Here is a 26,882-nt window from a genome sequence, read left to right as displayed (position 1 = left end):
GCCGGGGCCCGCCCGCCCCAAGGCGCCGCGGGGCGGGCCAGCGGCGGGACTTCGGCCGGCGGGGCGGCCGCTGCGGGGCGAGGCGGGGAGCGGCTCCGGAGCGATGTGGACGGCCCTGGGCACCCTCTCGGAGCCCCCCGGTCCCAGGGCAGCCAGCGGCCGCTTCTGGGCTGCCACCCTGGGAGCAGCGGTGGGGCTCTTCCTCCTCGGGTTCCTCATCGGTACAGTGCGGACTCACCCGCCGCGGGTCGGGAGGCTCTCCCGGCCGCCCCCGGAGCTTCCAGCCGGGGGAGAGGGCTCGGTGCCGGGCTGAGGAGCGGCCGGATGGGGGGGAAGGTTTGGGAGGGCTTCCAGAAGCCGGGGGATCCGTGCCCGTGGTGAATCCGTAGCCGGCCGAGCCGCCATCTGCCCAGCAGGCGCGGCTGTCTTCCGTCCAGAGTGCCTTTTTGGCTAGTTCTTGTATAATTTAATTTTAAATACGGTAGTTAGGCAAGAGAAATGGCTTTTGTAGTGTGCTTGGGGTTGGTGGAAAGGTCCTGACTGAGTGGTGCCAGCCTGTTGCCTGCTCTGCTCCCCGCCGTGTCCCCGATGTGCCACCTGTGTAATGGCTGCTGCGTTTGCACTGAACACGTACAGCCCCCAGCTTAAAAACAGATGTCAAAAACTTCCTAGACAGGTGTTTCTCTCATCACTTACTCTGATAACGCCGCTACAGTAAGGGAACGATTCCAGAAAAAGAGCCAGAGAATGAAAAAAATAGTTACAGGACATCTGTTCCTCACAAAGGGTCTCTGTTTCTGTGTGTTTTTGTAAAGCTGCTGCCTTTCTGAGGTGACTGACAGCGTGATGTTCTGGTGCTCAAGGAAGATAGATAGGACTCCTCAGCATCTACAGTAAAATGACTGTGATAAATAGATATAATACAGTATTTTATTCCCCTCAATATGTGCCTAGGTAATACGTTGTCTCGCTGTGGTGTGGGACTGCCACTGACATTACCAGGTTGTGGCTGCTTGACTGTGCTATGATAAAAAACAGCTGTAAAATATGCAGCAAAATACTTGTGGTGATACTGAAGAAAAATTATGTGTGTCATGAGGATGTTGTTCTGGTGTTTTTACTGTTGTATTTTGCTGTGTTGTGTAGGCTGGTTTGCAAAACCTGTAGAAGAGAAGACATCTTCGAGTCCTCATGGGGAGGTGAAGGCGGCATTTATGGCTGAAATGAAGGCTGAAAACATCAAGCAGTTTCTTTTGTAAGCAATGTGTAGGCTTATTGGTAAAAAGAAAAAAACAAGCAGGAACCAGCTCACAGATATCACCGGACAGAGCATGGTGTACAGGTTTTTTGGCCGTAGGTTTAATCATGTTTTCCAGTGAGCTGAGTGCAGTCCATCTCGGCTCCTTCCAGTCTTATCTGTGTTGAGAACACTTGAGTTGTTGTCAGTAATCTCAATACTTAAAGTAATTAAAAATGGCCAAGTTCTTGTTCAGCCTTTGGTGAATGCTTGTACAGTGATGTAGAGGTTGACCCCTTCTCTTATGTGTGGCCTGTTTCAGCCTAAAGTAATGTTTACCTTACATTGTTTTTTATGGAAAAAATGTTTATTTTGAATTAGGCTGTATGACTAAACTTAAGTTGGGAGAGATTCAATGGAAGATAGCGGGCCACATCAACATAGAAGAAAATCATACTAGTATTTGAGTTTGCAGTTCTTCCTACAGATTAGAACTTCATACCTTATTGTTATTCTCCCTTCTGACTTTCCGACCAAATATATATGTTAATTTAATTATCAATCATCATTCTGACCATGTATTCACTTTCATGAAGCAAGATAGGTTTCCAAGCTTTCACCCTCTGCACGGTGAATAGCTAGAAGAACCATAGTAGATACAGGTTAGTCATCTAAGTACATTAAGCTGTTGATAATAAAACAAACACCTTTTAAGCTGTAGGGTCTTTTTAAGACTATGTTTCCCCAATAATTTATTAATCTCATCTATCTTCTAGTAATTAAATTAGGTGATTTTAGCACTGCTCTATTTCTTTTATTACATCTTAAAGCTGTTCAATTGTTCCTGAAAATTCAAATAATGAAAGATGGCAATACAGATCTTTTAAAAATATGCTGTAGTTTAATTACTGTAATTAATTTCTTAATTTATGTAGTTAGGAAGCTTTACAAGGAACTTGGTGCACTATTATTTGTTTATTTAGGGATCTTGTAAACAGATTGTCTATTAGAAGACTGCAGTATTTGTTAAAATGAATGGTTTTAGGTGTAGACAACACAACTGGGTGATACAACCAGCCTGATTAAATAGCAGGAAGTTCTTTCTTGCTGCAAAACCAAATTACTAGAAAAAAACATTTTCAGTTTATAGATTGTGGCAACCCCACACATTTCATTTTAAGTGCACTTGCCACGAACTTTTGTAAATAAGTTAGCTGGAAAGTACATTCACTTTACTACATAATAGACACGTACTGGGCTATATAAACATTGAAAACCAAATACTTAAGATTTTTTTTCAGTTGTCAACCTGTGTTTTGGCTCCTACAATGTCAACTGTTGCTAAAGAACTCTGTAAAAGGAACTTTCTGCCCTCAAAGCTCCCTGTCTCTATGCTAACAGTAAACATTGTATTGCATTTGCTGACATGCAGCCAGTTCTGTGGCGAAACACAGCAGATCTTTGTCACTACTCAGAACTACCCGTGCAGGCAGTCAACAGCTTAGAACAGGAAATGAAGAAAAACACAATATTCAGTTAAATGGGAATATAATACAGGAGAATGTTATTGCATAACTCAAATTGTAATAAAAACCTGAGACTTAAATATTCTAAATCTTAAAGAAAACAGCCATTGGCTCTTTAAAAATAACCGTGGTGTTGGTTCAGTATGTTATCCAGAAAATGGTGCCTTCACAGTACCAGGGACTTCTCTAGCATAGTGTTGATACGAGCTGTTGACATTATCAGAAGAACATGGCAGCATTTGGTACAAAAAGCAGAAGTGTATAGTTCTTTTGAAGTAAGTGCTTTATTTGCTGGTTTTAGTAATGCTCACTGGAACGCAAGAAGGAAAATTTTTCCCAACCTTATACCTCTTTCTTATCCAAGAACCTGTTTCCTTCATCAACAGCAGCTGGTGTGACACGTGCGTCTGTGTCATGTTGGTGGCATGGTCATATGACAGGATGAGAACACGATGACAAACCTCATTCAGCTGGGAGATTCTTCAGCTCAGTTCACCACTGGGCCTGCTCAGTGGTCTGAGCAAATTTTCTTTTTTCATGCAGTGGGTTGCTCACCACTCATGGTATCTTTCACTGTTACTGAATCTGGATGTCTCTGAAGTCACAAGGTGCTGAGTTTTCCTGTTCCTTGTTTGTAAGCCACTGTGAACTCTTATTTGCCAACAAGACATGCTCAGAGTGAACTTTTAGATAAATCAGTATTTATGCCAAAATTAATTAAAATAGTGGAATCCAAGGAGAATATCCATCTAATTAAACGCAGGGATCAGAGTAATTACGCACATTTCTAAATTGAATACCTGGAGGTAATTATACTTGATTCTTTTATCGCTTCACAAGGAAGGTCAGTTTCCTTCTGCACAGAAGTGTTTGGCCCAGGGTTGCCCAGAAGACAAGGAATAAACCAAGGACAAGACCCCACAGCTGATGTCATTATGCCGTTCTTGCTAAACCACACTGGTAGCAAGATGTAAACACCTGTGACAAACTGAAACCCTTTGCCTCAAGTTATGTGTAAGATAAATAGATACATAAATTCAGAAGAGTCTGGGTCTTAATTTAGTTTCGGTATGGTCTTATCTGGGGGTTTCTTTCCAGCTAGGCTAAAAAGGGTTTTGATTACGTTCTGCAACGCCTGATTCTGACCAATTGCTTCTTTTTCTCTAGCAATTTTACACAGCTTCCTCACCTCGCAGGAACAAAGGAGAATCTGCATCTGGCAGAGCAAGTCCAAGCTGAGTGGAAGGCGTTTGGTTTGGATTCTGTTCAGTTGGTTCATTACGATGTCTTGCTCTCTTACCCTGATGAAACTAAGCCCAACTACATCTCAGTAATTGATGAGTATGGAAATGAGGTACAGAAAACATCTGTTCTTGCAACCAGGGAAAAAACACCTTCATATACCTGGGAAGACTGGGAGGGAAAGCCATCTTCTGTTCTGTTCATGGTGTTGCACCTGATCAAAAGCTCACGGAAATCAGTGGTTACTGTTTATTTTTTTTCCCTAAATTTGTATCTTTATTTCTTCAGCTGTATGCTAAGAATACTAATAATTATCCTACTTCATGCAGCATACGGACATACATGGATGAAAGGAGAATTATTTATTAGAATTACTTTATGTAATTCAATTGTTTTAAAATTGTTCTTTTATTAAGAAAGAGGAAATCGACCATGGTCAGCATCGTTATTTGTATTGATTCATTATACAGTATTGATGATTGTGCTAGATTCAGTTTCTTGAAGATTATAGAGTTTATGCCTTGAGACTGACAGAAATAAAATCAGTTCATTACAGAGCAGCTCTAGTGTTCATAGAAGCTCTGGGGATGAGCAGAATGCATGAATTTTTTTGTTATGATCTAACCGTCTGTTATGTGCTATATGAGACCACTTTAGAGTAACCTGTGTTCATTTAAAGGAGATTATCTGCAAAGAGTGGAGATGGGATTTGTGAGATCACACGTTGAACCTGCATATGGAAAGTGATGCCCAGTGCTTGTTAAAGTTTTGGTCACACCTCATTCTGAGTTATAAAACTAGTGTCCTTTAAGTTGTAAATGTCTGTGAAATGTGCCTATGTAGACAGTACTTCTTTTTCATGTTGACTGTTTTACATTTTTGTTTCTTCTTTCCCAATAGATTTTCAACACATCATTATCAGAGCCTCCCCCTCCAGGGTATGAGGCTGTTAGTGATGTGGTGCCACCCTACAGTGCATTTTCAGCCCAAGGAGTGCTTGAGGTAAAATAAAATAGTAAAAGAAACAGAGATAACAGAAATAGGAAATGGAAATAGACAAAGATGGAATACTGTAGCATAGTGTAGAGTACCATTGAATGGAGTAGAGTAATCTGAAATTCCTGGATCTTAGGCTTTATTTGTTCAGAACCTGACATATCACCCTTGGGAAAGATGAGCTAGCTTTGATGTCTGTGATTTTTTTTTTCTCTAGTTGGAGTTAAAATTGGACTGTTCTGCCTTGTTCTGAAAAAATGTGAAAAGAAATCTTTAAAGTTGACAGCTGCTTTAAGCTTTTCCTGATTATTCTGTGAATACACACCATTGTTTTCCATTTTGGTGAACAAATAGGACTCTTATATTTATGTAGCCAGGTGAAAAAAAATGATTTTCAAAATTCTGCTTTCCAAAGGCTCACACACAGGTATAACTGTGCAAGTTTATGGTGAGTGTGAAAATGGCCTTTGCTAGCACTTCTAGCTGGTGGAAATAGGTGTCACTGTGATCTGAGCTTAACACTAATCCTTTCTATCTTGTACAGATGGTACCAGCTGACGAGCTTTCTTTTATATAGCTGGCCTGTGTAACAGGATTTTTCTATCCTATGAACATTAGTGGATTCAATTAGTAATTTATAAGAATATAAATTATTTTTTGTTTGCAGTATCTTTCCTGCCTGTACATAGGATAATGTAGGTTGGCAGGGCCCTCTGGAGGTCATCTGGTCCAAGCTCTGCTATAAAGTTGGATGTGACTTTGAAACCTTATAACGATGCCTTTAGTCATCATACAACCCAGTATTAAATTCTTATACTTTCTGAAGTTTGTTAATAAGCTGTGCAAGTCCAGAAGACAAAAGATATCCTGGATTCATTTGCCTCAGATACTCAAAGGAAGCTGGAGAACCAGACGGATAGACTCTCCCTTAGGATATGAGAGCTTTGAGCGTTTCAAGAATTGCTGTGGGAATTTTGGAATGTAATATAAGGTCAAATTCATGGATTCTGACTTTGTATCTTAACATAATATTCCCCCAAAAAAGACAGAATAACTTTACTGCTTTGTTTGGTTTCTTGAGAGCTACGGTAATTGATGTGAGAAATAGTAAAAACAAGTTCAAAAAGCTGCAGCTTCCTTCTTTGGAAAATGATTTTATTTTAATTAAATGTGAGAACGTTGCTTCTGAAAGAAACAATACCTAAAAGACAGATTATCTTTTCAAAATACATTGCTTATGTTTCCCTTAATGCATAGTACTTTGACAAAAGCTCCAGGTACCTAGCTAGTGCAGTTAGCAATAATGTTCTTTGGTGAGCACTAGTCTGCATCTATACTGCAAATAGCATAGGAGGGAGCGTGTACATAGCTCAGCAGTGGGAATGCTCCATGGGGTTTGGGCTCTTCTGAGTTTTCCCAGATCTGTTTCTGTACTTTATGTCAAAAGCCGTTCTATTAAACAGATCTAAGCTGTGGAGAGAGAGATTTGGAACTTGCCAAGTGCATTCATCAGTCTTAGGTTTTCTTTGTGCTCACAAATTTTGCAAACAATTCCTGCATAAAGGTCCAAATTCAATGAAGGGAGAAGGCTGTACAGTACCTGCGTGCCAGGGTAACGGCAGTCTTATGAGTAGGACACTTTCCTGGAAAGTGGGAGAAATGGATCAAAGTTCTTCATACTGAGAGACCAGGAGCTCAGCTCTCGTATTTTCTGAGTGAGTGCTCTAATCAGGGAGTTGTGGAAATACCATTGGGCACCGTTACAGTTTCCTGCAGTTGCTCTTTAAAAATAAGTGGTAGTGACTGTGTTTTGAAGGTTAAATACTGCCACAGTAGGATAGTAGCTACTTGCCAGTTAGAGTGAGACCCTGCAGAGATGTAGCAATAGCTGCTACTCATTTCTGGTTCTCAGTAAATGGTAGATAGAATATATCCTGGGCTCAGATACAAATTGTCATAATGCATTTTTGTGCTGTGTGGTGTATTTCTATTAGATCCCAATAAACAGAGGAAAAAAAAAAAAAAACTTTGAGCAGAAGTGTCTTTTAACAGATTTTTTTAGCAAAAAACATACAAAGTGGTGAAGTCGCATTCTTAAACAGCAGTATTAGTTTCTGTTCCTTCCTTCCTTTTTAAGTGACTGCAAAAGTACCCCCATCTAGGTAATGATGGTCACAGATAAGATGTGTGCTTGAGACCTCTAACTAAGCTGAAAGAGACCAGACAAGGCATTTTATGAGTCCACACTACATACTCATAGCTTGTATTTTGTAATATTTTGTAAGGGGAGGCTCTACAAACTTGAGGGATTTTATCACATTACTAGGAAATTAAATTGTTGCAGTGCTCCGTTGAGACATTGATACCATTGGTGTAGTTCTTAGTCCTTTTAATGAAAGTTAAAGATGAAGAATTTTCAGAAATGTTAAATGAATTTCCTTAGGGAAGCCTGATCTACTGTGCAATGTATCAAAGAATGACAGAATCTCCAAATAAGTACCTTTGAATGTAGTTTCAGAAATTGACAGAGATTAAACAATACAGTAGAAGTTCCAGGTGATTGACAATCAAAATAAATACGTTACACATAAATAAAGTATTCGTGACTGTGTTTCAAACATGTTATACAATAGTTGGTGTGTGATTCTAGTGCATAGGATGCAATTACTATTTACTGCGATGTCTGGATCCAAAATACCTCCGGCTGTCCAAGACTGCTTACAGCTTAAACAGACTATGAAGAGAAGTAAGGGCTATACTCTGAGCATTTAATCTCAGTTTCTGATTCAGTCACGTCTTATATTCTCCATAGAGGCTGAGATCACACAGCTTTTGATGGTATGAGTCTATTAGGAGTCACTTACCTATCTAATTGTCTTAGGATCAAAGAAGAATTCATACAAGAGCCTGTCCTGGAGCCCATTGTTCCCAGCTTATTCTCTTCCTAGATCACACCTTCCTGATACGTTCACTGACATTCTTGTTTCAAATTCTGCCCCTTTCTATCAGGGTGACTTGGTCTACGTGAATTATGGCCGCACAGAAGACTTCTTTAAGCTAGAACGTGAAATGGGAATTAACTGTACAGGAAAGATTGTTATTGCCAGATATGGGAAGATCTTCAGAGGAAATAAGGTAATGACTCTATGTAAGAATGTTACTTTCGCTGTCGTTTGGTTGATTTCAAGAGACTGGAACTCGTTACTAAGGTCTTCTGGAGCCTTTAGTGCAACTGAGTTTTCCATAGAGGTGCATTCAAAGTTGATTCTTCATTAGGAAATACAAAATACTTATTTGATGTGTATATAATACATCTAAAGGATAAATGTAATTAAGTTGGAAAATGTTAAATATTTTAGTATTTATCTGCATACTATATTTTTTTCCAAAATGTAGCTAATAAGCTTGGGTAATACACTCTGTGAACTAAACTGTTCTTTCCTGTTAGTTCAGATATACTTTAAGATATCTGTGCTGTGGTTGTTGATAATGGTTTCTGTACACTAGGCAGAGGCAGATCTACATGGAGGTTATTTTAAATTCTGTATTTATTAATTCCATGTCCCTATCACGTGAACATTTTTAAATTACAATTTTCTGCAGATTTCCGTGGCCTGACAGGAAAGAACATAACCATGTGCGTACTTCAGTTACACACAAGTTATTTCCTCAAAAGGGTTGTAAAGAGACAGTCTCTTGTAAGCGTATTTGGCTCTTGTATGAAAAATAATTTGACCATAACTTGGGCAGGGCTATATTTTGAATTTCTTGATTACTTCAGTGTCAAACACTGAATCTCTTCAGTGGAATGCCAAATCTTAATGAACACTCTTGACTGATCTTCTGCGAGCTTTAAGTGGATAACTCACTGCTTTACATATATGCCATTTTCACCAGTGAAAAGTGACACTTGACTCTTATTCTGGATCAGGTAATAATTTCGCTAAATTTTTAAAGGTTACCACTCTTCAAGATGCTATCTGCATGGAAGAGACTAAAGAAGGTATCACTGTCTATGAATCATTTATTAAAATGAAATACAAACACATCAGAGTTACTAGTATCTAGAGGGAGGGGCAGTTGTTCTTTGGTTTGGAAGTGAAATGCCCTCATTGACACAAAAGAGTTGATACCTGATATCTATATATATACAATAATAATACATATCTATATATGCATTTTCAGGAAATTTTATGATACGAGACAATTATGGGACCTTTACTTAGCCCAAGCTGTGTAAAAGGCCTTGAGCTATAATCACTGTAATTTTTAATACTTTCTTTTGCCCCTTGAACATTTGTGTCAAACTGTAAAGGTCTGGATAGGAACCAGAGATGTGCTTTGCAGGTGAGGAATGCTGAATTGGCAGGTGCCAAGGGAGTTATTCTGTACTCAGACCCTGCTGACTACTGTGCCTCAGGAGTAGATCCCTATCCAAACGGCTGGAACCTTCCAGGCGGCGGAGCCCAGCGTGGAAATGTGTTAAACCTGAATGGAGCTGGGGATCCTCTGACACCAGGCTATCCTGCAAAAGGTGAGATATCTGTGCCCTGGACCATCGAGTACTTTCTAAACTGGTGCTGGAAGTTATTGTGGCACTAGAAATTCATCTGTTTTCTGTACAGTTGCAAAGAAAAAAGCTAGAGTTGGTGATCTTACAGATGAATCCCTGTCTGCCCCCTCAATAAGGGTTCCTGTGAATGCTGTAGGGTATAGGGAGGGGAGTACAGTGCTGTAGGGAGTATGAGGAAACTCCATTCTTTTCCATACCTGCTAGAGAAATGGCTTCTAAATGTCAATGGTTGTACACATTGTGAAAATTAATATCCTGGTTTGTAGAAAAAAAAACATCATTTGTATTTTAGCTGTGTCCAAACAAAACCTGGATCTCATTTTGTTCACAAAAATCAGCAAAACAGAATACTAGTAGCCTAGTATATAAAATTATGTCTACATCTCTCTGGCAAATGCTTAAGTTCCCAGCTCAGTGTTCCAAGCATCAGGATATGGGGTCCCTTTTTGTTCTTGTAGTTTCTCTCTGGCTTTTTCTGAAGTTCCTTCAATGGAGAGAAACACTTCTATCCAAAACCATTTCAGTGAAAAAAAAAAAAAAACACTAACTAAGAAATTATTTTAAAATTTCCAGGCAGTTCTGAATGCATAATTGTAGATGCTGTGGGAGATTTTTTTTTTATTGTGTCTCTGAAAATGTGTTGATGAAGCATGAAGAAGGAAGTCACTGAGGAAATGTCAGCCCAACTTCTAGCGAATTGAAATGATTATCCCTGACTCTTATGCTGTAAATTGTACAGATACCTTCTGGAAGTTGTAAACATGGAAATACCTGTCTTCTGCTTTCAGAATATACCTACCGATTAGACAAAGCCAGTGGTGTAGGTCTCCCAAAAATTCCAGTTCATCCCATTGGCTATCATGATGCTGAGTCATTACTGCGGTAAGTATTTAGTAGACATGAGGAATTTTAAACAGACTGTTTAGTGAAAGTGTTAAGAGTATTTGAAAAGAAAGGGAAAAGACTTTTTCACTTCGCTTCTACTATAGTTGTTGAAACAGTATGTTTGTACTTAGGTTCTGTGTAGGAAGTGGACATTCTGTTACCTATTACTGCATATCAGATACGTGCAAAGGGATTTAGAAAGGGTCCTTTGTAACACATCAAGTATGAACTGCAGTTATAACAATTAGCAATCAAGCATACTGAAGTTATAATATAACTCTCAGTTTGAGTAAAGGCAAGGATTTGTGGAGCTGCCATGGTACCTGCTTTGTGAAAAAGACCAAAAATAAAATCATTGATTTATCCAGGTAAATTCTTACCATGCATCTTTTATGGAACATTATCTGCACTCTGTTGTCAGTTCTATCAAGCTTTCTTTCATCTTTTGTATTATGTTGCATAAATATGAAATGATGCTAGCAAACCAATATAACGATACTGGAAAAAAGGAAGTGTCACAGGAGATTTAGCAGACATATATGTTTCACTACTTTATATACTAAGTATGCAAGTGACATGAAGACAGGCTACCAGCTTTCCAGAGGATGGTATTAAAATTCATAATTATCTTACCAAACCAAATAAATTGAAAAAACTAAGATGCAATTGAGTTAGCAGGTGCAGCATCGTCCTTGTATATTCACCTTGGAACACGAAAAGATGACTTGAACTCGTTATATTTCTTCAATTTTAGACATCTTAAATCACATCAACTCTGTCTATGCTAACATACTAAAAAATGTCTAGAGGCAGGCACTGAAAGACAGCTGCCTGTCCTGTTAAACTGTTAGAATGGCCCAAATAACTCACTCCTGAATAAACTGTAAATGCAGTTCAAGACAGTAGAAATGGGCCATTTTCAAGAGGCAGTTTGCTTGCAAAACCCTTGCAAGCAAAGACTGCTTTCCAGGACAGCTGTAGACTGTTCCAAGCTGACCTCAGTGTGCCGGAGAATTCCTCTATGTTATTTACTAACATTAATGTAGCTAAAAATACAGATTAATCCCTGTGAAAGCTTATAGTACAAAATGTTTAAGACTGCGACCCATCACTGTGGTCTACATTTGTATGGGACTTAACAAAATTAGCAAAATGTGGTTCCTGGTTCCTCATTTGTCTTTGGTGTTCTTGTAAGATGACTATAACTAATAATGGTAATACTTTTTTTTTTTTTCATAATAGGAATATGGGAGGATCTGCACCACCACATAGTAGCTGGAAAGGCAATTTGAATGTGTCTTACAACGTTGGTCCTGGTTTCACATCAAATTATTCTACAAGGTCAGTTTTGTTTCATAAGGAACTTGTTTGAGATCAGAGAAATATAGGTAGAGAATTTGATGAAAAGTAGAATAGTTGGGGTTATTTGCATCATTCCTTTGATTCTGACCATTTTCTGGGATGAAATGCTGTCAGTGCGAAGCTGCAGCAGATTTTCATCTAATTGGGTGGATATGACCGAATTGCTTTAGTTTCAAGCTAATCTTGAGCCAGGTTCACTTGGAAAACATCTAGCTTTTCAAACAAACTATTTAATTAGAGTGGTTACTTTTCAGAGAACTGAATTTGTGTCTTTTAAATTCATGCGGGTCCAGCTTTTGATTTTACCAATTGCCGTATCTAAAACGTTATAAACTACATGCTAAGTTTTCCAGAAAGAAATGCTTTAAGTGCAGTGTCATTTTTATTGCTTTAGATTTGTATTTAAACTGATTTAGTAATTACAGTTTAGGACTAAGTCCAGGTATTTCACTATCGGCTGCACTGTTTTGTTGACTTCAATATGAAACATTTGACCTTTTCTCTCTGTCTTAGTCAAACCATGTGAAAAATTCTTCCTGAAAAAAAAAAATTTAAAAAAGGCAACCCTTGAGGATGAGTTGTTGCACCTTCAACTGTGTAGTGGATAAACAAAGTCTCTGACACAGCTCAGGCTGTCTGATTTTTGTGGTGTCTGAGGTGTCACATCAGTATGATCACATTGACCGTGTTGGAGTTGGTTCTGATTTATACTAACCTCGAGATTTGATTCAACTATTTACCTTTTTAATATTAGATGGTTTTCATTTTTCTTTCACTCTATCAAATTTAAGAACTAGCTCCTAGCCAAAAAAAAAAAAAGAAAAAAAAGAAAAAAAAAATTTGGACCTCTTGAAATCGTTATCCATATAAATCCTACTGACATCACACATTTCAAGAGCCAAATGCTGTTTGTTCTCAATAGCACAAGTATAAATCTGAAAAAAAAAAATTTACACTGAAATATTTTCAGATTTACTTTGGTTTAACAGTGGGTAAATTTAGCCGAAATCTTTTCATTACACTTTATATTGTACAGTTTTTGAAGGTGTTGATGTTTTAATATCTAATCTGGTGGATATTCTGTTTGGATTTTCTTCCTAATGCACTAGAAAGGTGAAAATGCACATTCATAGCAACAACAAAGTAACAAGGATTTACAATGTGATTGGTACCATCAGAGGCACAGTGGAACCAGGTAAAATCGTTTGTCTTCAGTGTAATGTGAGTGTGCAATGACTTCTACCCACACTTCAGAGTTAGGGGAAATGAGGAAGATAATTTTCTCTGAAATACTGGACTGTGTGATCCTTTGTGTTGAAATATTTACTGCAGCAGATTTCCTATGTCTCGGAGTATGTCAGCACTTTCACCATACATGCTGGTTTTTCAAGGGGAAGTCATACCCTAGACAGAAATATTTTGCTTCAGGCAGGTAATTTTGCAACTGAAAGAATACTCTTAAGTGGGTATTTTTCCCTACTAATGGAGAAACAGTATTATCAATCATATGAGTTCAAAAACAAATGGAAATGGGGTATAATAGTACAAGTCCTGAAAGATTTTGCATTCCATCTGAACACATCATTTCCACCACTATTAATTTATTGCCTGTCTTACAGTCTCCTGTAGCCAGTGAGATCTTTACACTATAAAAAAAAACAGATATATAGACATCCCTAGAATGATAACAGCATTTCATCTGTAACTGCAGCACTTCTCTGTTGCCTGAAACAAAATTGTTAACCATATTGTGGTATCACGTAGCTCTAGTCTGACTTGGATCATATTAATCACATTTCCATCCTGATTGTAGGCATTCCTTTTTGTGATTGGTGATATATATACCCAGAGAAATACACACTTTAATGTTGTGACTTGTCATGCTGTACAAAAATGATTAGTTGGTCAACTTCACCACGAAACACAGTATTGTAAAATGTGAAAAAACGGTTCTGTCTTCAGAGGAAAGGCACAGTATTTCTAATAGTAGAAGTAGAATAGTAGAATTTAGGAGATTTTACGTATATGGGATTGAATTACTGTGCTTGACAATTTTTTTAACACTTGCTGAAAATGCAGAAAAATGTCTTTGGAGATTTAAAATGTCTTTTGCCTTTCCATTAAATGTATGATAAACTAGTAAGCTTTGTTACCTGATGCTTACACATTTACATGGAAAACTAAAAATTACTTCCAACTAACAGCACTATGGATTTTTTTTTCTAAGTAGACTTCCCTGTTTCTCTAGACAGATATGTTATCCTGGGAGGCCACCGTGACTCGTGGGTGTTTGGTGGTATTGATCCTCAGAGTGGAGCAGCTGTGGTTCATGAGATTGTGAGGAGCTTTGGAAAACTGAAAAAGGAAGGTAATTGTAATGAAATACTAAAGCACACTAAAACCACCGCTGTCAACAGTGCCCATTGATATGGCTGGGATTGCAGCATGTGCTTAAAAGTAAACGTGTATCTCTCTGATCTCTCAGATAAGCACACTGCTCTGCAGCTGTTAACTAGTTCCAGTTACAACCCATCAGTATTTCTGAATTATTTCTACTCAAGAGAAAATACATCTGAAAGAAAACAAAACACAAAGTGGAAGATGTGAGGATAAAATAAGTGAGACGTTCAGATACAACTGATTGCTGTGTATTTGGTGCTGATCATACCGGAAGTTTCAGTGGTCCTACAAAACTGGTACCATGGTGGTCTTACCAACAACTCTTCAGCAGGGCAGCATTGGGAGTCTTCTGATCGCTTGACTCTAGTTTGGAGAAAGACTCAAGGACGAATAAAGTCTGTGCAATGCAAAGAATGAGCTGTGCAAGCATAGTATAGGAGGTAATGGTTAAAAATACCTCAAACACAGTTACATTACAATAGGAAAAGAATGTGAGCTGTGCCAAATTTCTGCTGTTGTCAGAGCAAATGCTGTTACCCTCCCTGACATCCCATGGAAATAAGCTTTGACACAACTCAAATACTGTGCTATAGGAACTTTCTTTGCCTACCCACTGCGCTTAAAACCTATTAGCATTCAGTTTTCTTCCCATTCCCTTGAAGTTATTGTATGTCAGGGGAATCAAGGGAAACTCTCCTTAGAATGCAAGTTGAAAATAAATCAAAAAAAAAAAATTTGAAAGGTAGCAAAGACTGAAAGGTTCTAGTAGCCTCAAACTTTGGGCAGAGACACAGAGGCAAGGCAATAGAGCCTGTGCCATTTGGCCTGGGTTTAAATGCAGAACTTCAAGAGAAAGGTCTTTGCTTTGAAAGTTACAAGGAATTCGGTAGGTATTGAAATCTGGTATTTGGGAAACAGGTCAAAGAAATTCAGTAATAGATATGAAAATTTGCTAAACACACTTTTCTGAAAAAGTAGACATTTTAAAATGTGCACTAAGTTGAATTGAGCAAAAAGAAAAGCTTTCTTTCAAGCATTTATGCATATGCACATTATTTTTTCTTGTTCAGAGTTAGATTTTAGAAATTTTTGTTGAGAGAAGAGCAAGCATACATTTTTATCATCATATTGAAGCAATAGATTGCTAAAAAAAACTATCAAGGCATTATTAGATTAGTAAGGAAGCTTTTAAAGTTCCTTAAACACACCTCTTTTTCCACAAATCAGGATAAAAGATGACACGCACACACCCCCAAGTGACACAAGCTGTCTTTATTTCTGTAACACACTTTTCATGGTCTTTTATTGCAGGATGGAGGCCAAGGAGAACAGTGATATTTGCAAGCTGGGATGCAGAGGAATTTGGCTTGTTAGGATCGACAGAATGGGCTGAGGTAAACTGACAGTGTTAAAAGAGAAATTTTCACAGTGGCAGATCTTTGAGAAATCTGTGCCAGAAAGAAGCACTCCCTCTTTCCCTTGCTCTCTCTCTTTGTTGCACTTAGGAACTACCAGGGCTCATTGCAGTAGGTTATATGATGTCTTTCCCAGAAACAGCTGTTAGTTCTGGGGGTGGGAAAATCGTTCTGGGAGAAAAAGTTCATCAACATCTTCTTTCTCTTTTCCTCATAGGAAAATGCCAAACTATTGCAAGCACGCGGAGTAGCTTATATCAATGCAGATTCCTCTATTGAAGGTATATTGTTTCGATTTGTGTTTTCTAGTAGTGGTGGTATATACAGGTGACCAGGAGGCAGTTTAACTTGGAGATCTATGAAAGCTCCAACATGATAATGTTGTTGCCTTAGTCCAGGAGGAGATAAGGAAAGAAACTGTCCCAGAATCATAAAGTATCCTTCAGGTATTCCTGTTGCTTCAGGGAAGATGTTTACAGCAGCTGAACTATTTGGGAAATCATGGGGAGGGACAAGTGTTGTGCCTCTGTCAGCAGTTTTATAGCAACTCTTGAGTCTGCATCCGCTCTCATAATGTATGTAATCAACATAGGGACATAGGAAAAGCTCTGAGAGTTGCTTCAAAAGGTGGGCTGTAATTCGTCCTAATTAATACAAATGCATTAACTAGATCACAGGAGGAGAACCCTTATGCAAGGAGAATCAGCTTGTTCCTTGTAGCACATGTAACTCTCTAGTCCCTTTCTTATCAACAAATAATGGCACAAAGCTTCAGCTGAGTTGAACTTGCTTCTTCATACAAATAATTTTTCCTATTTTTCAGGAAACTACACACTAAGAGTGGATTGCACGCCACTGATGTACAAACTAGTGTACAGTGTGACCAAAGAGGTAATATTGTTTGAATTTTTTAGCCAGAATGTTCAGTACTCACTCACTGGCTGGGGCTCTGTGCATAAAATATGATGTCAGGTGTTGCTTTCTTTTCTAACTGCAGTCACCCTCTTTAAGGCAACAGCTTTTTTCCCAGGAGTGGCAAAGGGATTTCAAATGTATACCTTTAAATTATTGGCTATTCCTGATTTTTTATCTCTTCCTGTGAAAGTTCTCCTTCTGAGAACAGAGAAATAAAGAAATTCCATGAGCCAGGGAACAAGGACAAGCACAAATGTGGCTGCCCAGTTCAACAGCTCAGGTGCCCGTGGTAGTGGAAGAGTCTGTCTGTCTCCCTTTAGGCAGGGTAAGACATTAGGGTTGCTAAAGTGTTGTTTGTAACATGATGTGACAGGTTGGGTCAATGTGCTCATCTTCCATGGATCCTGTTAGGTACTCATTGGCTCTGCCCATGATGCTCTCACACGTATTTATGTGGCACATAAAATTAAAAGGTGGGGACCTTTCTCGGGAAATAGCATCTCCGTCTTATATGTAAGATGTTCCTTGCTTTGAGAGTGGGTCTTAGAGGCTGATACTAAGGGCTTTTTATTTGTTTCTTTTCTGTTCAGCTGCATCAAAGCATGAGCATTTATTTCATCTTCTGTGTATTTTATATATATACATGTAATACACATTTAACTGCTATGTGTATTCTGTGAATTTACTGTATCTGTCGTCATCTGCTGTGTCTGCTTCACCCATCTGTCTTTTCCAAGGTCAATACTTTGTTGTCTCTTGGGAGCTGACATTAGTCTGCAATAAAAGTAAGGGAAGGGTAGTAACTCAGTATAATAATTTTCTGGCAATTGCAAGAGAACAAATAAAATTTAACTGTTAAAATTAGATGCCCATTTACAGATATTTCTGTCTAGAACTGCAGAAAAGCTGATCACCTGCAGTTCCCATGGTAACTTGTGCTAAATGCGGTTGTTCAGAACTGTCAGAAAATCAGGTCATTAGAGTCTCAGTTTGGACACCAAGAGCTATCATTAAAATGTTGACCTAAATACCAGTAAACATGGTTGAATAACCTTCCCAGAGCTGGGAAACAGCAACAAAGGCTGATGAATGCGTGTTACTACACTTGCTGGGTAGCTGATGTTTGAAGGGAATGCTAATCAGGAAGGAGGTCCTGTGTAACCCCATCCAAAATGAATCTGTAGCAAAAAGCATTAACGCTGTTCTGTAAACAATCAGCTCTGTGGCCAGATAGCCAAACATGCTTTATTTTGACTGTTATTTTTGAGAAATTCTTAGAAACACATAAAAAATTAAATATAGTTATTGACAATTCTTAATAAAGACAATAAAACCTTAACTGCCAATCAATAAAAAAAGATAAAATAAATACACAGTGTTTATTTTGCTCAATAATCTGTGAAGTACTCTGAAAATAGCAATAGGAATGATCTTGATAATGATGATGACTTGTATAACTCTGTTGCACCTATGATGATAGAAGCAACTTCTACTGTACACTTTGTCCTTCTAAGGTCACTACTGCATCCATGGAAATAATTTTTGTGAGCTAAAACAAGGATGAAGCAATTTTGAGTTAACCCAAGACAGAATTGTTTGAAATTTCCTGCCAAACTGAAACAGGAAGTTTTTTTAATGATTTTTATGTTGAATATTTAGATTATATGACTGAAAATCTCATAAAGAAATACCAGAGTGTAAATACTGATTTGAAATGTTTTGCTTTTCTTCTGTTTTTTTTTTTTTTCCATCTAAAAAGTTGCCTATTTTTATTCCTTTGAAAAATGCTATTCATATAAAAGGTTAAAGTGAAAATGCAGAAGGATTGAGGGACTTAAGAGTGTTACTTATTCATTTCCTTAGGCCATAGCCAAGTTATGGCAGGTTGTAGTTTTGCTGATTGGTAACATTTAAAATTGTACCCTTCGTCTTCTTTTGCCATGCATATTTTCTAGATACCAAGTCCTGATGAGGGGTTTGAAGGAAAATCTCTCTATGAGAGCTGGTATAAAAAAAATCCGTCAAGAGAATATAAAGAGGTTCCCAGGTCAGTTACAAAAGAAAATCAAAACTTTGCTGGAACTTATTGTAAATTGTGGGTTTTTAAAAAATATATACACTTGAAAAACTGGGCACTTGTAAGAAAGAGTATTTTCAGCCGGTATAGATTTCAGAATTTTGTTGATTGCAGCTCGTACAGTGTTCTACAACATTTTCGTGAACTTGCTGTTGTAGCATGAACAAGAGTCTTTGTGTATGAAAAGTAAAATGTTGATTTAGTTTATAGAGATTTAGACAAATAAGGGTGGTGTGCACAAGCCAGTGGCAGAAGTACAAGATGGTAATGCAGACCTACCCTTGCACTTGTTTCCAGTCTCCTGGAAGGCCTCTGAGTTTGGCTGAGGAATATACCAGGCAGGTTCTTAAAACACTCTACTTCAAAATTATCAGGGTTCCTTTACTGAATCTCATGTATGGGGTTGTGCTGGTACTGTTCTGTTTTCTCTGAGCTTAGAGCCTGGGGGAGTGGAAGTTTAACAGGAGTTCATTGGGTCTGTCTTCTCAATGATTAAAGACAGTGAGTTAAATTCTCCCCTTGAGTGTTTGATTTCTCTCCAGTGACTCTGTCCCTTTGAGAATACAGTTGTTGGTAGGAGGTACATGCAATGCTGGAGTCCAGGCAATTCACAGTTATTGACAGAAAGAGCGTGCTAGGGAAATACTGCGTAGTGACTGTGACTGGAGAAAATTAGCTATCACAGTACTTAGAAACAAACTAAAAAATATATTTTGGGTATTGTCACTCAAGGCGTTTTCCTCTTTCTTGTTAAAAGAATAAATAAATTGGGTTCTGGCAATGACTTTGAAGTCTTTTTTCAACGTCTTGGCATCGCTTCAGGCAGAGCACGTTACAGTAAAAACTGGGTAAGTCTGTGTCTTTGTAATTACATCTCCCATGTAACTGCCTGAATAATATCAACTGTGTAATTGAGCCATTCAGTCTGTCAGCTTTTTGGAGTCAGCTTAGTGTGTCAGAGTGTTCATTAGTGTGTTCATTACTAGAACTCTGTGCTACTACAACACAAATATTTAATAAATGGGAATGGTCAGCTTGGTGTCAATCAGACAAGAGAAGGAGACCTTTGTTTAGAGTAACTGGATGTGCTCAGAATTCCCTATGGCTGATGAAGGCATGGGTGGCTTCTGATGGCTTCTGAATGAATTGGGGTGGCTTACAAAGCTTTAAATTCAAAAATGGTTCATGTTTTGTGAAGAGTATAAGTTTGACTCTGGAGCATGCTGTAAAATGAGACCAACTGAGAAACATTCAAGGAACTATCTATTAAATGTGATCTTTTCCTCTGAAAAGACATAGCCAAAGACATAAACAGAAATGGCAGTTGAGATCCAAGCAATGAGAGGAACGGCAACCTTAACTTAATTCAGCCTACTAACAGTTATGTGTCTGCTATTAGCTACCTTCTTAAGGACCTATACCTGGTTAATGTCTCTGAGTGACCATCTCATCATAGGTTGATGTCTAGGAGAGCCACCACTGAACAGTTCTTCTCATTTGATTGTATGTAGTGGCTACAGCGGATTCCAACCCTAATGATTCTATGATTCATGTGACCTGAACATTTAACTTTACAGTGCCTTGAATCCCACAGCAAAGGTTTCAAGCAAACCTAAAGTATCCACCACTGTCAGAAATTAATGGTTTTGTTTGGTTTTGTTTGTTTCAGAGTGTAGAAAAGTATAGCAGCTATCCAGTTTACCACAGTGTCTATGAGACCTATGAAATTGTGGAGAGGTTTTATGATCCCACTTTCAAGAATCATCTGACAGTAGCTCAGGTACGGGGAGGGCTGGTGTTTGAGTTGGCCAACTCTGTTGTGCTTCCTTTTGACTGCAGAGATTACGCGTCAGCTGTGAGCAACTATGCTCATATCATCTATAATATGTCAAGAAATCATGAAGAGCAACTGGCAACATACAACGTATCCTTTGGTATGTATGGTCCGTAATCACATTCCTCTGTTAGTGCTAGCAGTGCCTTATCTTAATGTATAAGCCTTGGTCAGGACTTGGTATTTGCCTTGTGATGTACAAATGGTAAATAATACAAGAGCCACACCCTAAAATAATTTGAAATGTGACTGTGTTTTTCAATAGTGTGCCATTGCTTTACCACGTAGAGCTAACAGTTCCCATCACGTGTTCTTTTACCTGTGCATGTTTCATCAGTGTTGCTGGCACGATACCTTTGTCTTGGTCCCTACAAAAATACTGCTTTGTGGCTTATAGTGCTGAACAATTCAACGGTGATCGTAGGATACTTGTGATTAGAAGGGGTCTCAGGAGGTCTCTAGGTCAACCTATCCAAGGCAGGGTCAGCTCTGGGATCAGACTAGGTTGCTCAGAGCTTTGTCCAGTCTGGTTTTGAAGACCTCTGAGGACAGAGACTGCACAACCTCCCTGGACAACAGTGCTTGCATGTGCTTAGGGTGAAAAAGTTTCTCCTTATATCCAGTCAGAACCTCTGTTACATGAGTTTATGGGCACATGATGGCAACTTTAAGCATCATGAGTAGTTTGAGGGTTTGTTCAGGCAGGAGTGGTTCATCCCCATGCTACGGTAGGGATCTTGTGCTGGCGCATGGAATTTTGTTTCGGGTAAGAGAGATTCACAATGCATCTGCTGGCTGAGAAGCATTCATTTTATGGGCGACGTTATACACTGTTCTGTTTAGGACTGGACTGCTAACGACATATAGTAGATGTGCCTATGCACGCTCGCTTTCTTTTTCTCTCTCCCTCCCTCCTTCCCTCACACTCACTCAAAACTCCTTTTTGTGTGGCAGGACATAACAGTAAAGCACAGGTTGTTGGGCTCTATAAAACTGCACAGCTACCTGAACAGTCTGGTTCTGGCAATCCATGCTCTAGTTTTTGGTACTTCTGTACATTCTTGAAGCATCAAATATTAAACAGTGTTCCCAAAAATACTGATTTCTATTGTCTCCAAGGCAAGTTTTCACACAGAATTACATAGTTTTTAATGTCGGAATATGGGGTTACTTAATTTTTGTTCAGCGAGAATGATCAGATCATGATCACAGTGAAAGATAAGCAGTTTTAATTTGAAGAATTTGATTTGTTAAATGGTTCCTTCAGAATTTAAAGTTAAATGCTTCCTTTTTGCTCCCACCAGATGCTCTGTTTTCAGCTGTGAAGAATTTTACAGAAGTGGCTGCTAACTTTCATGACAGGCTGCAGCACGTAGATATCAATAAGTAAGTTTTTTCTTCCAGCTGAATCTATGTAGTCCTCTGGGCTCAGAGGGAATTGTCTTCACTTGCATTTAGTCCCCTGAATAACCTTGAAGTCCTTATGGATTCTTGTCTTTAAGGATCTTGTTACTCTAGGAAACAAACTATAGAACTGTTGAACTAGTGAACATCAGAGGCACTGCAGAGCCTGGGAATCTAGCTATTTTAGCTTTGAAAAGTGTCCAAGCTAATGAGTGTTAATTCTGCTCAGGAGCAGCACCAGGATGTGACAAGACTATTGGTTAGCATGAGCAGAGCCAGCTCAGGTGTGTCACTTCCTCCAAGTACAGACACATCCTAGGACTGTGTCACTGGATTATCATTAAATAACTAATGATGACTTGTAGTCTTCGTTTGCCAGCACTCTAGTTTTCAAGTTACTGATACTACTTAATGAAAAAAAAAAAACAAACATCTGTACCATGCATGTAGTCATGGCAAGCTTTTTGACAAGTTTTCCAAAAATTCTGTATATCATCTATTCCATAATTTGCACTTGCATTAATTCATTCTTTGTAGGCCATGCCCAGAATTAGAAACTATGCTTCCTTCGGTATATACATATGTGTATGTTGCATTTATTGGGAAGAATCTAATTTAGCTGTATGCTTGCCCTTATGGACGACTAAATGAGAATAAAAGCCATCCTTTTAATGGCAGCAACTTTTGAGATAAGTAAATTAACAATTATCTCATATGCAAAATATTACATTTACGGCATATGGTACATATGATATTTATGTGAGCTTTATATTTCTAGAGCATTTACACTTCATCATGTTACTAGAAAAACACTAATTTGGATGAGCAGAAAAATTGTCTTTTAAGTTAGAACACAATTAGTTTTCTGTTTTATGCTCCATTTACAAATCATAACTTCTGTCTCTACTGTCAGATCTTTTCTGTTTTATTGTGATTTTGTAACTTCTGTCAGTTATCACAGCTTACATACTTATTTATCATGTAAATTTCAATTTGTTTTTCTGAATCACAAAAGTGTATCAATAAACATAGTAGAAGCTTCAAAATACTGTTAACCTTTGTGATCCAGTGTGGAAAATAACATGTCCTGCAGAATTCTACAGCACGTTAGCAGTTGATAAAGTTCACTTCAAAATAATTTCATTGATGGAGGGCCTAAAGATAAGCATTAATTCAGCTAACCTGATTCACTTTCCATTTACACCCATGTAAACTTGAAACAATTTCATTCACAGTAGTAGAATTACTCCAGACTTACAGTGATATCAATTTTACCACTTTTTCTTGGTGAGTGCTTTTCACAGAATCATCTAGGTTGGAAGAGACCTCCAAGATCATCTAGTCCAACCTCTGACCTAATACTAACAAGTCCTCCACTAAACCATATCACTAAGCTCTACATCTAAACGTCTTTTAAAGACCTCCAGGGATGGTGACTCTACCACTTCCCTGGGCAGCCCATTCCAATGCCTAACAACCCTTTTCAGTAAAGAAGTTCTTCCTAATATCCAACCTAAACCTCCCCTGGCGCAACTTTAGCCCATTCCCCCTCGTCCTGTCACCAGGCACGTGGGAGAATAGACCAACCCCCACCTCGCTACAGCCTCCTTTAAGGTAACTGTAGAGAGCGATAAGGTCGCCCCTGAGCCTCCTCCAGGCTGAACAACCCCAGCTCCCTCAGCCGCTCCTCGTAAGACTTGTTCTCCAGACCCCTCACCAGCTTCGTTGCCCTTCTCTGGACTCGCTCGAGCACCTCCATGTCCTTCTTGTAGTGAGGGGCCCAAAAGTGAACACAGTACTCGAGATGCGGCCTCACCAGAGCCGAGTACAGGGGGACAATCACTTCCCTAGCCCTGCTAGCCACACTGTTTCTTATGCAAGCCTACAGTAAGTTACTTTAGATGTAAACTGACAAACCCACATATAGTCAGTATATTCTTCACAGTTCTTGTATTAAGCATCAGTAGTATGCCCAGAGCTATTCAAAGCACACAGAAACAGATGGTCTCTGCTGAAGGGAATTTACAATCTGCTATCAGACAAACACAGTTCTTGGATGACTCAAAAGATGATTCTAACATCACAAGTTTCCTGTTTCTCAGATGTTGTAGTTTTACATATAGAAATAAATGTGATTTATTTGAAGTAATTTGCTGCTCGCTGGCTTTGTAGAAAATGAGGTTTTGTACAAAAGAAGAGAATGGTTTGTCCAAGCATCCTAATGAAAAGGAAGTCCAGGAATAAAGTGCAGCATGAGAGAAAATACCTGAAAGGCTTTCTTCTTTTACCGTATTTCTTGGCCTTTAAGAAAAGCTTTAAGAGACTTTCATGTTATAAGCCAGGCTGTCTCACAGTATAGAGCAGCATAATTCTCTTGTGCAGGTTAGCTGTCATGCTCTGTCTGCTGTGGGCTACACTTGAAATTCAGCATTGTAGATGTACTGTCCTTCATAAATCCACAGCTGTATCCATTATGGCACAGAAGGAAAGTGGGCCAAACACTCTGTAGCTAACGTGTTCTTGTCTTGTTTTGCTTTTAGCCTACTTGCTGTCAGATCATTAAATGATCAGCTCATGTTTCTAGAAAGGGCTTTCATTGATCCACTTGGATTACCTGGAAGGCCATTTTATAGGTAAGAAAGACTTATTTTTTACATTATGGCTGAAGAACTGTATGAGAATTCCTTTATGATTTATAGGTCTCTAGATGGAATCGTAATGGTTTTATTCAACGTAGTAAAATTAGATTAAATAGGACAAATAAGATTGAAAAGCAAAAACAACGTTAGGGAAAACTTCAGTGAGATACTCTGTACAGAGTAGGAGTCCTATTTTAAGCCTATTCTGGTCAGTAAACCCATTTCCATTGATTTCAGTGGGCTTCTAAACAGATCAAAAAGTTCGTCTGTTGTCTCAGCTCAAGTCATTTCACTGGTAAAGGAAGTTGGGATTCAAAGTGAAATAGGGTATACTTGAAACATCTAAAATTTGACCTGCCATAGCAGAACAGCCATGCTAGAAAATACGCTCTAGAGGGCAGTACTCCAACAGCCGTGAAGTGAATTCACTAGTTCTCTCTTCCAGTTCAAGAAATAAATCTTGTTTGAGAGGCAGAATAGTTGAGTCAAGCCTAGCTTTTTGGTCATTCCAACCACTCTGTATTCAGATCAGTCATCTTTCCACTAAAAAGTTCCACTAAAAATTAAGTGTAGAAAGAGAATGTAAGATCTACAGTCCTTAAATCTCTCATGACTTCTGGTTAAAAATCTGTTGAGAACAGTCAAAAGCCTTAAAGCGTGCCTGTATCTGTCAAAGACTGTGTACATCTGTGAGAAAAGGTGCTGGCTTGCTTATTATTTTTTTTAAATCTTTCCCTTTCATCCAAAAAAAAGGAAAGAAGAATGCTTTAGTCAACTCTATCTCAAGTCTTAGCTACAGAGTTCTTGCATTCACATGGAATAATGTAGCTCATTTTATTTTCTTGCTTAACAGACTATAGGCACTATTGCTGCAATGATACTATTTATTTACCCCTTCAGTGTCAAAAATTTTAGATTTGTATAGAAAATAATATTTTATTTTCCTAATACAGTATATTATTGTGTTTTGCTTTTTTTTTCCCCTCAACTTCCCTACAGACATGTTATCTTCGCTCCAAGCAGCCATAACAAGTACGCAGGAGAATCATTCCCAGGGATCTATGATGCCATGTTTGACATTAAAAACAAACCCAATCAACGTGAAGCCTGGGAAGAAGTTAAGAGGCAAATTTCCATTGCTGCCTTCACTGTACAGGCAGCAGCAGGAACACTGAAGGAAGTAGCTTAAATATCAACAATGTAATCATCAGCGAAGACTACAGATAACAGCTTGCAGACGCCTCAAAACAAGAACTTCTAAAACACTAAGAGGATTATTAGAAAGAACACAAAACCCAAATAGTCTTGTTCTTTGCAAATAATATAACCAAGTGCAACGCATTTAGCAGTGTTAAGGTAAAGTAATCCATTCTGAGAGCTCGGGCTTTAGATAACTTCTGAAGTGAGAGTCTACATTTAAAAAAAATCACTATTTTTCTGTGTTTCATATTTCAAGAATTGCAAACCACTGGCTTTATTTTCAGAGCTGTGAGTTTTGCCTGCTTGATTAATTTCTATAGTAATCCTCATAGTGCATTAGGAAAACAAAAGACATTTCATGTTTTTATCAGTTTCTATCTTTGTTGTCGACTTTTTATTTTTTACCTTGGAATTGCATAACATATACAAGATAACCTTTTCAGCTCTCCTTTTATGTGAAGATTCACATATGAAGATGGGAAAACTGTCACATGCTGCGTGAGGAATATATCATGATCTTAAGAAATTTGGGGCTGCCAGCCCAAAATATTCATCCCTGATGTTCTTCTCTTTATATGCAGAGTCTTTCAGCTGTTTGCAGGTAGAGTTGAGCAAGAAGCCTTCTAGTCACCAGAGTGAAAACAAGACAAAGCATCTTGTCAGACTATTATGATCTCACAAAACATGTCTTTCAAGATGAAGACCTATTTTTATTCTCTTATCCCAAACGTACTTGTGCTAATTCTTGGCCATAACAAGGCATTTTAATATGAAAACAATTAGCAAGGAAAATTCATCATGTCCTTAACTTGAAAGGATACCAAATTATTAACATCTTCATGGAATCTGTATTTCTGATTTTGGCATGCAGCTTACTCTTACAACAAACTGCTCAAAAGAGTACAATGGGACAATGGAGATCAGGCAGAAGACTCAGAAAATCAGGTCAATTCATCTGACAGTCTGCCACTGGAGGATTTAATAAGCTCTTGCATGGCAAATATTTTTGTGTAATATAATTTGCCATTTCAGCTCAGACTTCCACCATTTCTTAGAAGACTGAGCCATGATCTGGTGGATTTCAGTGTTGTGATAGATTTGGGATTTTCCATAAAATCCTAATTTATTCATAGGTATTTCTGACCTAACCACAGCATAGGTTCATTTAATTAGGGGT

The 26,882-nt window shown here is 38.4% G+C and overlaps 1 protein-coding gene across 3 annotated transcripts; it reads left to right on the top strand.

The window, feature by feature from the left end:
- LOC310892136 (glutamate carboxypeptidase 2-like) lies at window positions 1-26,141 on the top strand. 3 transcript variants are annotated; one of them, XM_083819494.1, is made up of 19 exons: window positions 24-190; window positions 1,147-1,255; window positions 3,931-4,117; window positions 4,906-5,007; window positions 8,011-8,136; window positions 9,349-9,535; window positions 10,363-10,456; window positions 11,702-11,800; window positions 12,931-13,016; window positions 14,070-14,189; window positions 15,533-15,615; window positions 15,854-15,917; window positions 16,460-16,527; window positions 18,507-18,598; window positions 19,386-19,476; window positions 20,298-20,562; window positions 21,767-21,848; window positions 24,407-24,499; window positions 25,505-26,141. In XM_083819494.1, the coding sequence occupies exons 2-19, from the start codon at window positions 1,215-1,217 to the stop codon at window positions 25,692-25,694; spliced, it is 2,070 nt and encodes a 689-aa protein (XP_083675620.1). In that variant the 5' UTR covers window positions 24-190; window positions 1,147-1,214; the 3' UTR covers window positions 25,695-26,141. The 3 variants fall into 3 exon arrangements, with proteins under 3 accessions (XP_083675618.1, XP_083675620.1, XP_083675619.1); XM_083819493.1 differs by having other exon boundaries at window positions 37-221; XM_083819492.1 differs by lacking the exons at window positions 18,507-18,598; window positions 19,386-19,476 and having other exon boundaries at window positions 1-221.
- Window positions 26,142-26,882: the final 741 nt, after the last annotated feature.

The sequence above is a fragment of the Anser anser genome (assembly GCF_964211835.1).
Source record: "Anser anser genome assembly, chromosome: 1".
Lineage (NCBI taxonomy): Eukaryota > Metazoa > Chordata > Aves > Anseriformes > Anatidae > Anser > Anser anser.
This window is presented reverse-complemented; position numbering and strand designations above follow the sequence as displayed.